At 43.4% G+C, this 13,407-nt stretch overlaps 1 protein-coding gene across 3 annotated transcripts in view; it reads right to left on the bottom strand.

Moving 5' to 3' along the window:
• Positions 1-10,517, bottom strand: part of CDK7 (cyclin dependent kinase 7) — a 45,661-nt gene extending 35,144 nt beyond the window's left edge. The window contains exons 1-2 of one of the 3 annotated variants that reach the window (XM_030798557.1): positions 9,203-10,517; positions 8,794-8,853 (exon numbers count right to left, since the gene is read on the bottom strand). In XM_030798557.1, coding sequence (XP_030654417.1) covers positions 8,794-8,853; positions 9,203-9,268 — 126 coding nt within the window. In that variant the 5' untranslated portion in view covers positions 9,269-10,517. The remainder of the gene's footprint in view (positions 1-8,793; positions 8,854-9,202) is intronic. The other 2 variants (XM_030798558.1, XM_030798559.1) reach the window with 2 other exon arrangements.
• Between the last annotated feature and the right edge of the window lie 2,890 nt (positions 10,518-13,407).

The following is a 13,407-nucleotide window of genomic DNA, read 5'->3' as shown; positions in this document are numbered from 1 at the left end:
AATGAGGAAAAAACAGTTTCTTCAATAAATGGTGCTGTGCCTTAAGCAGAGGTTAGGTTTGCTGTACAGATTTAAGTTGATGCCTTCTGCATTGACAGTCTCTAGAGATTTAGTCTTTCTAGTCTTTCTTCTTTTCCTGGTGCAGAGAGGGAGACACCCTGTCAAACAGATACTCCTTTACAAACGTACACTTCCCTTAAAAAAGGGCAACTTTTCAGAACTACTCCTGTATCTGCAGTTTCTCAGGATAACCAGCTCACAATAATCAACATGCCAAAAGGCATATTTTTGAAACCACCTTTGCAAAAATTACAACAGTGAGCAAAACCTGATATAGCTGACTCCATCTTTGCTTTTTTTTTTTTTTTTTTTTGGAGACGGAGTTTTTGCTCTTGTTGCCCAGGCTGGAGTGCAAAGGTGCAATCTCAGCTTACCGCAACCTCCACCTCCTGGGTTCAAGCAATTCTCCTGCCTCAGCCTCCCGAGTAGCTGGAATTACAGGCATGCACCACCACGCCCGGCTAATTTTGTATTTTTAGTAGAGACGGGGTTTCTCCATGTTGGTCAGGCTGGTCTCAAACTCCCAACCTCAGGTGATCCGCCTGCCTCCGCCTCCCAAAGTGCTGGGATTACAGACATGAGCCACTGCCCCTGGCCCTATCTTTGCTTTTAATCTCACAAGCTCTTTGCTCACTCCTGAGTGTTGGCAATGCTAACTATGGGAGAAATTCAGTTTAGAGTTTAACTTTAAAACAAAGATGATTAACAGTCCTTTCCCAAAATTAACCCACTCCTTGCTCAGAGACTAAAAGCATCTTTGTAAAATTACACGAGGTTAGAATTATTGTTTAGGAGTTATGTAGCCAAAAGTAACAAGAATTTTGCAACCTCCACAATTGCTCCTATAGATAACATCACTATCATAAAATGTAAAACTGGTGGTTGGGGTATCTTTCAGACCTTGCATTTTGATGGACCAATTGGTGCCACTTGGTCCAGGAGCCCATAAGAAGAAACTGACTCAACCGGTTCTGTGACCCCTACTCAGGAACTGACTCAGGGCAAGAAGACAGTTTCAACTCCCTACAATTTTATCCAAGACCCAACCAATCAGCATTCCCCATTCCCTAGCCCACTGCCTACCAAACTATCCTTGAAAAACCCTAGCCTCCGAATTCTCAGGGAGGCAGATTTGAGAATTATCTACTGTCTTCCTCACTTGGTTGGCCCTGTAACAATTAAACTATTTCTTTGCTGCAAACAAAATAAATAAGTGGTGCTGGGAAAACTGGATATCCATATGCAGAAGAATGAAACTAGACCCATATCTCTCATCATATACAGAAATCAAATCAAAATGGATTAAAGACTTAAATTGAGGACTTCATACTATGAAACTACTAAAGAAAACAGTGGAAAACCTCTTCAGGACATTGGACTGGGCAGAGTTTTTGAGTAATACCCCACAAGCACAGGCAACCAATGCAAAAATGGACAAATGGGATCACATCAAGTTAAGATGCTTCTGCAGAGCAAAGAAAACAACACAGTGAAGAGAAAACCCACAGAATGAGAGAAAATATTTGCAAACTATCCATGTGATAAGAGATTAATATCCAGAATATATAAGAAGCTCAAACTCTATATGAAAAAAATCTAATAATCCAATTAAAAAATGGGCAAAAGATGAGTAGATATTTCTCAAAAGAAGACATACAAATGGCAGACAGCATAAGAAAAGGTGCTCAACATCACTGAGCATCAGAAAAATGCAAATGAAAACTACTATGAGGGCCGGGCCCGGTGGCTCATGTCTGTAATCCCAGCACTTTAGGAGGCTGAGGCGGGCGGATCACGTGATCAGGAGTTCGAGACCAGCCTGGCCAACATGGTGAAACTATGTCTCTACTAAAAATACAAAAATTAGCCAGGTGTGGTGGTGCAGTGCGCACCTGTAATCCCAGCTACTCAGGAGGCTGAGGCAGGAGAATTGCTTGAACCCGGGAGGCGGAGGTTGCAGTAAACCGAGATTGCACCACTGCACTCCAGCCTGGGTGACAGAGCAAGACTCCATCTCAAAAAAAAAAAAAAAAAAAAACCCTACAGTGAGAGAGCATCTCACCTAAGTTTAAATGGCTTTTATCCAAAAGATAAGGATGAATCCTGGTGAGAGATGTGGAGAAAAGGGAACCCTAGGTACACTGTTGGTGGGAATGTAAATTAGTACAACCACTATGGCGGACAGTTTGGAGGTTCCTCAAAAAACTAAAAATAGAGCTATCATATGATCTAGCAATTCCATTGCTATGTATATATACCAACGGAATCAGTATGTCCAAGAGATAACTGAACTCCCATGTTTATTGCAGCACTATTCACAATAGCCAAGATTTGGAGGCAATCTATGCGTCCATCAACAAAGGAATGAAGAAAGAAAATGTGGTGCATATACACAAAGAGTAACATTCAAAAATAAAAAAGAGGCCAGGTGCGGTGGCTCACACCTGTAATCCCAGCACTTTGGGAGGCCGAGGCAGGCAGATCACTTGAGGTCAGGAGATAGAGACCATCCTGGCCAACATGGAAACCCCGTCTCTACTAAAAATACAAAAAATTAGCTGGGTGTGGTGGCACATGTCTGTAATCCCAGGTACTCAGGAGGCTGAGGCAGCAGAACTGCTTGAACCTGGGAGGCGGAGGTTGCAGTGAGCCGAGATTGCGCCATTGCACTCCAGCCTGGCGACAGAGGGAGACTCCGTCTCAAAAAAAAAAAAAAAAAAAAAAAAAAAGGAAGGAGCTAAGAACAGTTGATTTTAAAATTCTTACATTGTCCACACATAATAAAAAATAGAGTAATTTTATAAAGCCCTCTACTCCATCACCCAGATTCAACAGTGAACAATATTTTGCCACACTTACTTCATTCATCCAACCTCTCCTTTCTGTTGGCTAAAATATTTTAAAACCCCAGACTTCATGTCATTTCACTCCAACATACTTAAGTAAGCATCTCTAAAATAGACATTCTTACATAACCATGCCATTTTGACACCTAACAAAATTAACAATAATGCCACAGTAGTATCTAATATCTAGTTCCTATTCAAATTTTCCTGATTCAGATTTCCCAACTGTCTCATAGAGTAGTCAAAACGATTTTGAAGAAGAAAAACAAGGTGTATGGGAGCTGACAGATTTTAAGACTTATTAAAGTCACTGTAGTATTTCAGCAGCAATGGGAAAAAAAAAAAAAAACAAACCCACCACTGGAACAGAATAGTGTGCCCAGAAATTGGACCCAAGTTCCAATACTGGAACTTGGTATTGCAAGGGTATGGGGAATATGGCATTACAACTCATCGGGAAAAGGACAGACTATTAATAGTACTGGGACAACTGGAGAAAAAATACTCAATCTTAGCCAGGCACAGTGGCTCATGCCTGTAATCCAAGTACTTTGGGAGACTGAGGCAGGAGGATGGCTTGAGGCCAGGAGTTCAAGACCAGCCTGGCCAACATAGAAAGACCCTGTGTGGTGGCAGGCGCCTGTAGTCCCAGCTACTCAGGAGGCTGAGGCAGGAGAATGGCGTGAACCCGGGAGGTGGAGCTTGCAGTGAGCCGAGATTGCGCCACTGCACTCCAGCCTGGGTGACAAAGCGAGATTCTGTCTCAAAAAAAAAAAAAAAAAAAAGAAAGACCCTGTCTCTGTTGGAAAAAAAAAAAAATACTGGATCCTCATATCATACAACAAAGAAAAAACTTGTTGATGGAATAAAGATCTAAGTATTAAAATCAACATTTAAAAAATTTTAGAAGAAAATACAGGAGAATTCTTTGTAATCCAGAAACAGGAAAGCACATAAAAAGGAAGCCTTTAAAGGTTTCAAAAAAATTAACAAATTCAATCATATTAAAATTTAACTTTCGGCCAGGCGCAGTGGCTCACGCTTGTAATCCCAGCACTTTGGGAGGCCGAGGCGGGCGGATCACGAGGTCAGGAGATCGAGACCACGGTGAAACCCCGTCTCTACTAAAAATACAAAAAAATTAGCCGGGCGTGGTGGCGGGCGCCTGTAGTCCCAGCTACTCAGAGAGGCTGAGGCAGGAGAATGGCGTGAACCCGGGAGGCGGAGCTTGCAGTGAGCCGAGATTGCGCTACTGCACTCCAGCCTGGGTGACAGAGCGAGACTCCGTCTCAAAAAAAAAAAAAAAAAAATTAACTTTCAAGTACCTCAAAGATACCATAAATAAACTAAAAGCCATGCCAAAGACTGGGAGATGATATATGCAATGTATATTTCTGACAGAGGATCAATATCCAGAATATAAAAGAATTCTGGCTGGTTGCTGTGGCTCACACCTGTAATCTCAGTTCTTTGGGAGGCTGATGCTGAAGGATTGCTTAAGGCCAGGAGTTTGACACCAGACTGGACAACAAAGTGAAACCTTGTCTCTATTAAAAAAAAACAAAAAGTATGAATAAGTCCAATAAATCAACAGGACAAAAAAATGTAAGTAATCCAACAGAAAACAGGAGAAAATCTAAGAAGCCAGTAAGTGTAAGATGATGAACTTTACCAGTAATCAGAGAAATGTTAATTGAAACAATAAGTACATACCATTTTCAATCTACGTAATTGACAAACGTTTTAAAGTCTGACAATGCAAATGATGTTGAGAATGTGGTGGGACAGTAAACTGGTCCAATCATTCTGGAGAGCAATTTGACCATATCTGGTAAAGCTGGTTGTGATACTCTGAAGCAACAATTCATAATTTGTTTCAATTATAGATACATTCTCTAGAGAAACTTAAACCTGCATACAAGATGACTCACAGATGACTATCCAGAGAAGGAATGTATTAGAGGAAAACATTGAAAAGCAACCTAAATGTTTATCAATGAGAGTTTGGATAGAAAATTTCAGTGTAGTCACATAATGGAATCTAATAATCAATGAGCGTGAATCAACTGGATCTACATGTATCATATGATATAGAGGATTTCGGAAATATGTTGACTCAGAATAACAAGTTGCAGTCTGGGTGTGGTGGCTCAAGCCTGTAATCCCAGCACTTTGGGAGGCCGAGGTGGGCGGAACAGCTGAGGTCAGCAGTTGAGAGGCTGTGGCAGGAGAACTGCTTGAGCCTGGGGAGGTGGAGGTTGCAGTGAGCCGAGATCACGCCACTGCACTCCAGCCTGTGTGACAGAGTGGGACCCTGTCTCAAAAAAAAAAAAAAGAAAAAAAAGAAGTTGCAGAAGAATATACCCGGCCGGGCGCGGTGGCGCACGCCTGTAATCCCGGCACTTTGGAAGGCCGAGGCGGGTGGATCACGAGGTCAGGAGATCAAGACCATCCTGGCTAACACGGTGAAACTCCGTCTCTACTAAAAATACAAAAAATTCTCCGGGCGTGGTGGCGGGCGCCTGTAGTCCCAGCTACTCCGGAGGCTGAGGCAGGAGAATGACGTGAGCCCGGGAGGCGGAGCTTGCAGCGAGCGGAGATCGCAACACTGCACTCCAGCCTGGGTGACAGAGCGAGACTCCGTCTCAAAAAAAAAAAAAAAAAAAAAAAAAAATATATATATATATATACCAAATATACATATACAGCTTAAAGTATGCAATACTGGCTGAGTACAGTGGCTCACACCTGTAACCTCAGCACTTTGGGAGGCTAAGGTGGAAGGATCACTTGAGCCCAGAAGTTGAAGACCAGCCTAGTCAACATAGTGAGACCCTGTCTCCACAAAAAAAGAACAAATTTAGTGGGGCATGGTGGCATGCACCTGTACTCCTAGCTGGTTGGGAGGCTGAGGCAGATGGAATGTTTGAGACCAGGAGGTCAAGGCTTCACTGAGCTGTGATTGTGCCACTACACTCCAGCCAGGGAAACACACAGCAAGTTGCTGTCTCACAAAAAAAAGAAAAAAAAAAAAAAAAGGAAAAGGAAAAAAAAGTATGCAATACTATGTATTGTTTTGAGATACACAGATTTGAGACACACACTGAAAAAGGAGATATAATCCAAAAGGCCATCAATAGGGGATTGGTTAAATAAATTGGGAAACAAATTCCACATAATCTTTTTAAAAGGATGAGATAAATCAGTATTTCTAAAGTCCAAGACACAACAGGTGAATGAGTACAGAGTAACTTATTTAATCATTCCTTCCCTTTTTATAAAATTAAACACATGCTAGCAAATGAATGGGAGTAGAAATTATGAGTGTTGGAATAAGGTCTACAACACCAAATCCTCAATGTTCATAGTAGAAAGTATACACAACGTCTAAAACTGGAGGAGAAAAAACACCTCAAGAAATAGGCCAGGCATAGTGACTCACACATGTAATCCCAACAATTAGGAAAGCCTAGGCAGGACAATCACTTGAGGCCAGGAGACTAGCAGGGGCACCATGCCTGGCTAATTTTTGCATTTTAGTAGAGACAGGGGTTTTACCATGTTGACCAGGCTGGTCTTGAACTCCTGACCTCAGGTGATCTGCCCCCCTCGAGCTCTCAAAGTGCTGGTATTACAAACGTGAGCCACCGTGCCCAGCCGAAAGGCCAATACATTTTTAACAGTGTCTACAAATGTACTAGCCATGGCCCTAGGTACAGTGTGAATGGAATTAAACAGACAATAAACTCATAGATAGGAGGATTTCAAATTTTGACAAATGCCACATCGATGACAGAAATACAGCAAAGCATAGGGAAGGAGGGAGGCATACCTGTTTTAGCTGGAATGAACAAAGAAGGCCTCTATGGAGGAGACATTTGAGTGAAACCTGGATGGTAAGGAATCAGCCATGCCATGTTCTAGAGGGAAAATATACCAACCAAGAAACCAGACCAAATGCAATGATCCAGTGATTCTGGGACTGGAATAAATTTAATTTGTACAGGGACAGAAAAGTCAGTGTGGCTATTATATAGTGAACCAGAGAGAGAATTAAAAAGACGACTAAGCCAAGCTTGGTGGCATGTGTCTATAGTCCCAGCTACCTTGGAGGCTGGGGTGGAAGGATTACTTTAGTCCAGCAGTTCGTGGCTGCAGTGAGCTATGGCTGTGCCACTAGACTCCAACACTTCCACCTGGGCGACAGAGTGAGACCTCCTCCCACCCTGCCACCACAAAAGAAAGAAAGATGATGAAAGATTCAGGAGAGTTAAGGGTTTTAAAGGGAATGGCTGTAGTGGTGGATCACAAAACATAAACCAGAAAACAAGGACATAACAAAAGTAAAAAAGTTAAAAAAGAAAAAAGAAAAAAAAAAAAGGCCAGGCACGGTGGCTCACACCTGTAATCCCAGCATTGTGGGAGGCTGAAGTGGGTGGATCAACTGAGGTCAGGAGTTCGAGACCAGCCTGGCTGACATGGCAAAACCCTGTCTCTACTAAAAATACAAAAATTAGCTGGGCATGGTGGCAGGTTCCTGTAGTCCCAGCTACTGGAGAGGCTGAGACAGGAGAAGCGCTTGAACCTGGGAGGCAGAGGTTCCAGTGAGCCGAGATCGCACAATTGCACTCCAGCCTGGGCGACAAGAGCAAAACTCCGTCTCAAAAAAATAAATAAATAAAATTAAAATAAAAAATAAAAAAATTATGGCAGGAATAATTGAGAAGGAGTCAGCCAGGTTTTAAATGAATGCAAGAGAGTGCCTGGAGGCTGGAAGATGACCAAAAAAGGGGGGAATTAATGTTAAATATGGATAACTTCCAAGGAGTTAGGGTTTTTGAAGGAGGAGAAGCAGATTCAAAGTAGCAACGGTAACAAAAGCAACATCAGGACACCTGGATTTAAATCCCAGCTTCGGCAATTACTAACTGTGTGATCTTGACAAATCACCTGATCGCTCAGCCTCAGGTACCTCAAGTGTAAAATAGGGTTACTTTTAACCACTTTACAGATTGTTTTAAAGGTTAAAAGAAACAATGTAGGTGAACGTGAGTTATGTAATTATGACCCAAGGTTTTTTTTTTGTTTTTTTTTTGTTTTTTTAAGATGGAGTCTCCCTCTTTCACCAGGCTGGAGCACAGTGGCGCCATCTTGCCTCATTGCAACCTCCACCTCCCAGGTTCAAGTGATTCTCCTGCCTCAGCCTCCCGAGTAGCTGGGATTACAGACACGTGCCGCCACACCCAGCTAATTTTTGTATTTTTAGTAGAGACAGGGTTTCACCATGTTGGCCAGGATGGTCTCGATCTCGACCTCAAGTAATCCGCCCACCTCGGCCTCCCAAAGTGCTGGGATTACAGGCTTGAGCCACCGCTGTCGGCCCGACGCAAGTCTTTTGAATGAATATAAGAAGCTACTGAATCCGACCCAAATCTTTTGAATGAATGTAAGAAGATACTGAACTCATTTTAGACTTCACATCAATGTTGTTAATGCTCATGAAAGTCTTTCATGGTAAATCCGTACACAGAAAATACAGATACGACACACTGAGTGGATGCAGGTGAGGCATAAACAGTGACCTAGAAAGATCATGGTATCAAATAGTTCTGAGGACCGAAAAGATGGGCAGTACTTGCCCACAACATACGAGTTTATGCAGTGAAAATAACATACAGCTTCTTCTTCATTTCAATAGAAATTAAAACGGGTTCAACCCTAGAGTTCCGTTTGGGAACACAAAGCACTAATTATTTTGTCTCTGAAAATGACATGATTAACTCATTATCAGAGTATGGTCAACACTAATAAAATGGCTATCAGTCAATTAATAATACAGACATCTTCAAGGAGACTTGAAGAAAAACAACATAAAAAGGTAACTCACTTTCTTAATGGCGACAATCTGGTTGGTATTCTTATCTCTGGCCTTGTAAACCGTGGCAAACTAGAAAGAAGAATAGGAATAACATAAGTTTATGGGAGTTTTTGTGTTTGCCTTTTTGCATTTTTACATTTCGCGAAGCAAAGAGCCCAGAGTTCCTGAGCAGACTCGCGGCGGCTGGAAACGCGGCGGGTCAGTCTCCGTCCAGCTCCAGGCTACTCTTCAGCAAGGAAAGGCCGCTCAGGGATTCACCCCCAGGATGTAAAGGGGCAGCAAGTGCGTCTGGGCGGTTTCCCCCAACGAGAACGAGCAGCCAAGCCAGACCTCTGCCCTCCACGGGAAAACCGGCAAAGGTGGAGGCGGCGCGGGGCTGTCAGCTCGGGGCCCTCCCCGTCCCTCCAGAGAGCCTCACCTGTCCCTCCCCAAGGAAGTCCAGCTTCTCATAACGCTTTGCCCGAGACTTCACGTCCAGAGCCATCCGGCGCCGTAAAGCCCGATTGCAGCCGAAAGGGGCGAGCTCCCAGGACAGCACGAATTTAAAGCTACCTTAAAGCCTCCAACAGCCACTTCCGTCCACTTGGCTCTGTCGCTTTAGTATCCCCGCCCCACTTCCGTGGTGGGCGGAGGAAGCTGCGCTAGGCCCAGGCGGTTTGCGTTCCCCACCCGTCACGTGACGCCTGTCGGTGCCTGAAGTGGGGCATCTTCAAGGTCTGCTGTGTCACTCTGTTACCGTTTTAACTTGGGTATTTTCTACATTACCAGGGACTGGTCAGCGTTCTAATTTGGTGTTCCATGTTCGGGATTTGGTAGGTGTCTGTCAATGTAGAAGGTTTGGCCTTGTACCTGTTCTCGCTTTTTGGTTCTTGCTCGAGCGCGTCCTGTCGCCATGGTTGCTATGAACGCCAAACCCTGCTATCTCAGATTACTGAGACGAGTGCCAAGTTCTTACGGGCTGGTCAAGAGTATTCTTAGTCCAGTCCCTTTATGAAGAAGCAGGCCCAGGAAAACAAAATCCAACTCAACCGAAACGTGCTATGGGAATCAGCTTCTAGTCCTCAGTTTTCTACTCGGTAAAATGTAAAAAAAAAAAATGAACTGCATCACAGGTGATTGTGGGTATTAAATGAAACATGCGGAAAGCTTAGACATGAACTGAATTGAGACAGAGCTCAATTAACTTAGTAATGAGTACCCAACCCCTTGATTATCATAAATTGTCATAACACACTAATTCATTTATTCAAAAACATACATTGAGTGCTTTTCCTTTTTCATTTTTCCCTCTCTTAGGATGCTGATATTGAGTGTTATCTATGTGCCAAGCACCATTGTAGAATCTGAGATATCAGCAGGGAGCAAAGATCCCTGCCTTCCAATGGGAGGAGATAAAAAACAAGTCAAATATGTGTTATGATACATAGGTGGTAAGTGCTATAGAGACAATAAAGCAGATAAAGGATAGCAAATCAGGGCAGGGGCAGGGATGGAGGTTTTAAATAGGGTGGTACAAGAAAGGCATCACTGAAAACCCACTGGAGGGATTGCAGCAGACAAGTGATATGACCTGACTCGCTTTTAAAAGGTTCACTCTTGCTGCTGGGAGACTATATTATAGATTTTGAGGGACAAGAAAAAGAAAGAAGGCCTATTAGAGAACTATTGCAGTAATCCAGATGGCTCTACTAGTGGATAATTAAAAGGTTCTGAGCCAGAGCAGCTGTCAACATGGAAATGTGCGCCCCTCCCCCAGGCTTTTTTTCTTTTTTTTTTTTTTTTGAGGCAGTCTCACTCTGTTGCTCAGGCTGAAGTACACTGGCCCGATCTGAGCTCACTGCAACCTCTGCCTCCCGGGTTCAAGCGATTCTCCTGCCTCAGCTTCCCGATTAGCTGGGATTACGGGCCTGCTCTACCACACCCAACTAATTTTTGTATTTTTAGTAAAGATGGGGTTTCACCATGTTGGCCAGGCTGGTCTCAATCTCCTGACCTCATGTGATCCACCCTCCTCGGCCTCCCAAAGTGCTGGTATTACAAGCGTAAGCCACCGCGCCCAGCCTACATTTGGTATTTCTAAGAGTTGAAAATCCTAAGTTTCAGAGATATGTTGAAGAAAGTAGCAAAATACCAAGGCCAATAATTTAGTTATTTTTTTTTAACTCTGGAATCAGACTGCTTGCATTTGAATAGCGGCCCTATCAGTATTCAGCCACTAGATACAACTACGGCAAATTACTTACTTTGTTTCCAGTTTCTGCGTCCCTAATAGGATCTACTCAAAAGATTGCTCCAAGGCTTAAATGACCTCACACCTGCAAAGCCCTTAGAATAACGTTTGACAGTTAAGTGTTTACTATATGCTAGCCATTATCTTTCAGTCCCTTGTCATTACTTGGGTTTAGGCAAAACTCACACATTGCAGAAAACACACCATCTGTCTTGAGGCAAGTCATACCTAGTGATGCTGTTGTCCTAGTTTCTGCTGACAGGTATCACTGAAATAATAATTTAACCTCACTTGTAGAAATAAGCTAGTGAGTGGCAGGTGCAGTGGCTCACGCCTTTAATCCAGCACTTTGGGATGCCGAGGCAGGTGGATCACCTTAAGTCAGGAGTTCCAAACCAGCCTGGCCAACATGGTGAAACCCTGTCTCCACTAAAAATACAAAAATTAGCTGGGTGTGGTGGCAGTCACCTGTAATCCCAGCTACTAGGGAGGCTGAGGCAGAAGAATCACTTGAACCCGCAAGGCGGAGGTTGCAGCGAGCAGAGATCGCACCATTGGACTGCAGCCTGGGCGACAAGAGTGAAAACTCCGTCGAAGGAAAGAAAGGAAGAAAAGGGAGAGAGAGAGAGAGAAGCTAGTGAGCTAAATTTGATGATACCGTTCTGAGACTTGAGGTCCCCAAGTGTGCCATGGCGTATGAGTTGATAATCAGTATATTACAGCATGCTGCTGACAAGTAAATTCCCATTCTGGGACATTTAAAATAGGATAATGAAGACAGCATTTAGATGATATTCTGAGACAGTGAGACACTGTATATATATCATTTGAGCACTTTGAACCAAAAGAAAAAAAATAGCATTACACATTTGCAAAGCATTTTTCAGTTTAAAAGCACTTCCATGCATCTGTATTAGCCAGCTTGTCAGATGGCTATGATGATCCTTGCCTTCCGGTATTAATCCTGTTGTGCAGTCTTCTCCCACAATGAGACAGGCTGTTCTGTGTGACCAATAGAATAGGGCTGAAGTGTGATTTATAAGGCTAGAACATAAAAGGATGCTGTTGACTCGCATGCTTGCTCTGGTGAAAGCCAGCCATGTCATGAATTCACTCAGGCAACCATGTGGAGAGAAACTAAGGCCTGTTGCCAACAGCCAGCATCAGCTTGTCAGCTCTGTGAGTGAGCCATCTTGGAGGTGGATCAGCCAGCCTCAGCCAAGCCTTCAGATGACTGTAGCCTCAGTGGCTTCTAACTGCAACCGCATTAGGCACTAAGTCAAAACTGCCCAGTGAAGCTGCTTCTGAATTCCTGACCCAGAGAAACCAGAGAAATTAAGAGTTTAGCCACTTAATTTTGGGGTCATTTGTTACAAAGTAATAGATAATACACTAATTTGATCCTGCCTATCACACTGTGTAGTACTGGAAAGAAAAATGGAAACTTGGACAAATTAAGCAATTTGCTGATTACATATATTTAACTGCCTAACCTCTAAATGAAAATACAGGCTATTTGACTGTAAGCCTCACCAGAAGTCTATAATACTGTCCTTGGGAGCTCATCCTGTGACAGCAATTCCCACTGGCATACCTTTTGCCATACCTATACTCACAAATTCTCTAACAGTGACAGATTTTCTTCATTCTGACTTTCACAGCAGCAGCTGTAGTAAAGATTGCCCTCAGATATACATCCACAGTTCGGTATTAGGATTTCTAACTGTTGGCTCACAGTATTACTCATACCACTCTTCACTACCTGAATCCGAATTTATTTCTGAAAGCAAAATAATGGCCCTGGGCTTTTTTTTTTTTTTTTTTTTTTTTTTCTGAGACGGAGTTTTTCTCTTATTGTCCAGGCTGGAGAGGCTGGAGTGCAATGGTGCAATCTCGGCTCACCGCAACCTCTAGCTCCCAGGTTCAAGCAATTCTCCTGCTTCAGCCTCCTGAGTAGCCGGGATTACAGGTGCCTGCCACCATGCCCAGCTAATTTTTGTATTTTTAGTAGAGGTGGGTTTTCACCATGTTGGCCAGGCTGGTCTTGAACTCCTGACATCAGGTGATCCACCTGCCTTGGCCTCCCAAAGTGCTGGGATTACAGGCATGAGCCACCACACCTGGCAATACATTTTTAAATAATAAAGAAATGAATTATGTTTTTCTTTTCTTTTTTTTTTTTAGATGGAGTCTCGCTCTGTTGACCAGGCTAGAATGCAGTGGCGCAATGTTGGCTCACTGCAACCTCTGCCTCCTGGGTTCAAGTGATTCTCTGGCCTCAGCTTCCCTGTAGCTGAGATTACAGGTGCGTGTCACATTGCCTGGCTAATTTTTGTATTTTTAGTAGAGGCGGGGTTTCACCTGTCGGCCAGGCTGGTCTTGAACTCCTGACC

This window comes from Nomascus leucogenys, chromosome 18, assembly GCF_006542625.1.
Source record: "Nomascus leucogenys isolate Asia chromosome 18, Asia_NLE_v1, whole genome shotgun sequence".
Lineage (NCBI taxonomy): Eukaryota > Metazoa > Chordata > Mammalia > Primates > Hylobatidae > Nomascus > Nomascus leucogenys.
Note: the sequence above shows the minus strand (reverse complement) of the source record. Positions and strands in the feature narration are given on the sequence as shown.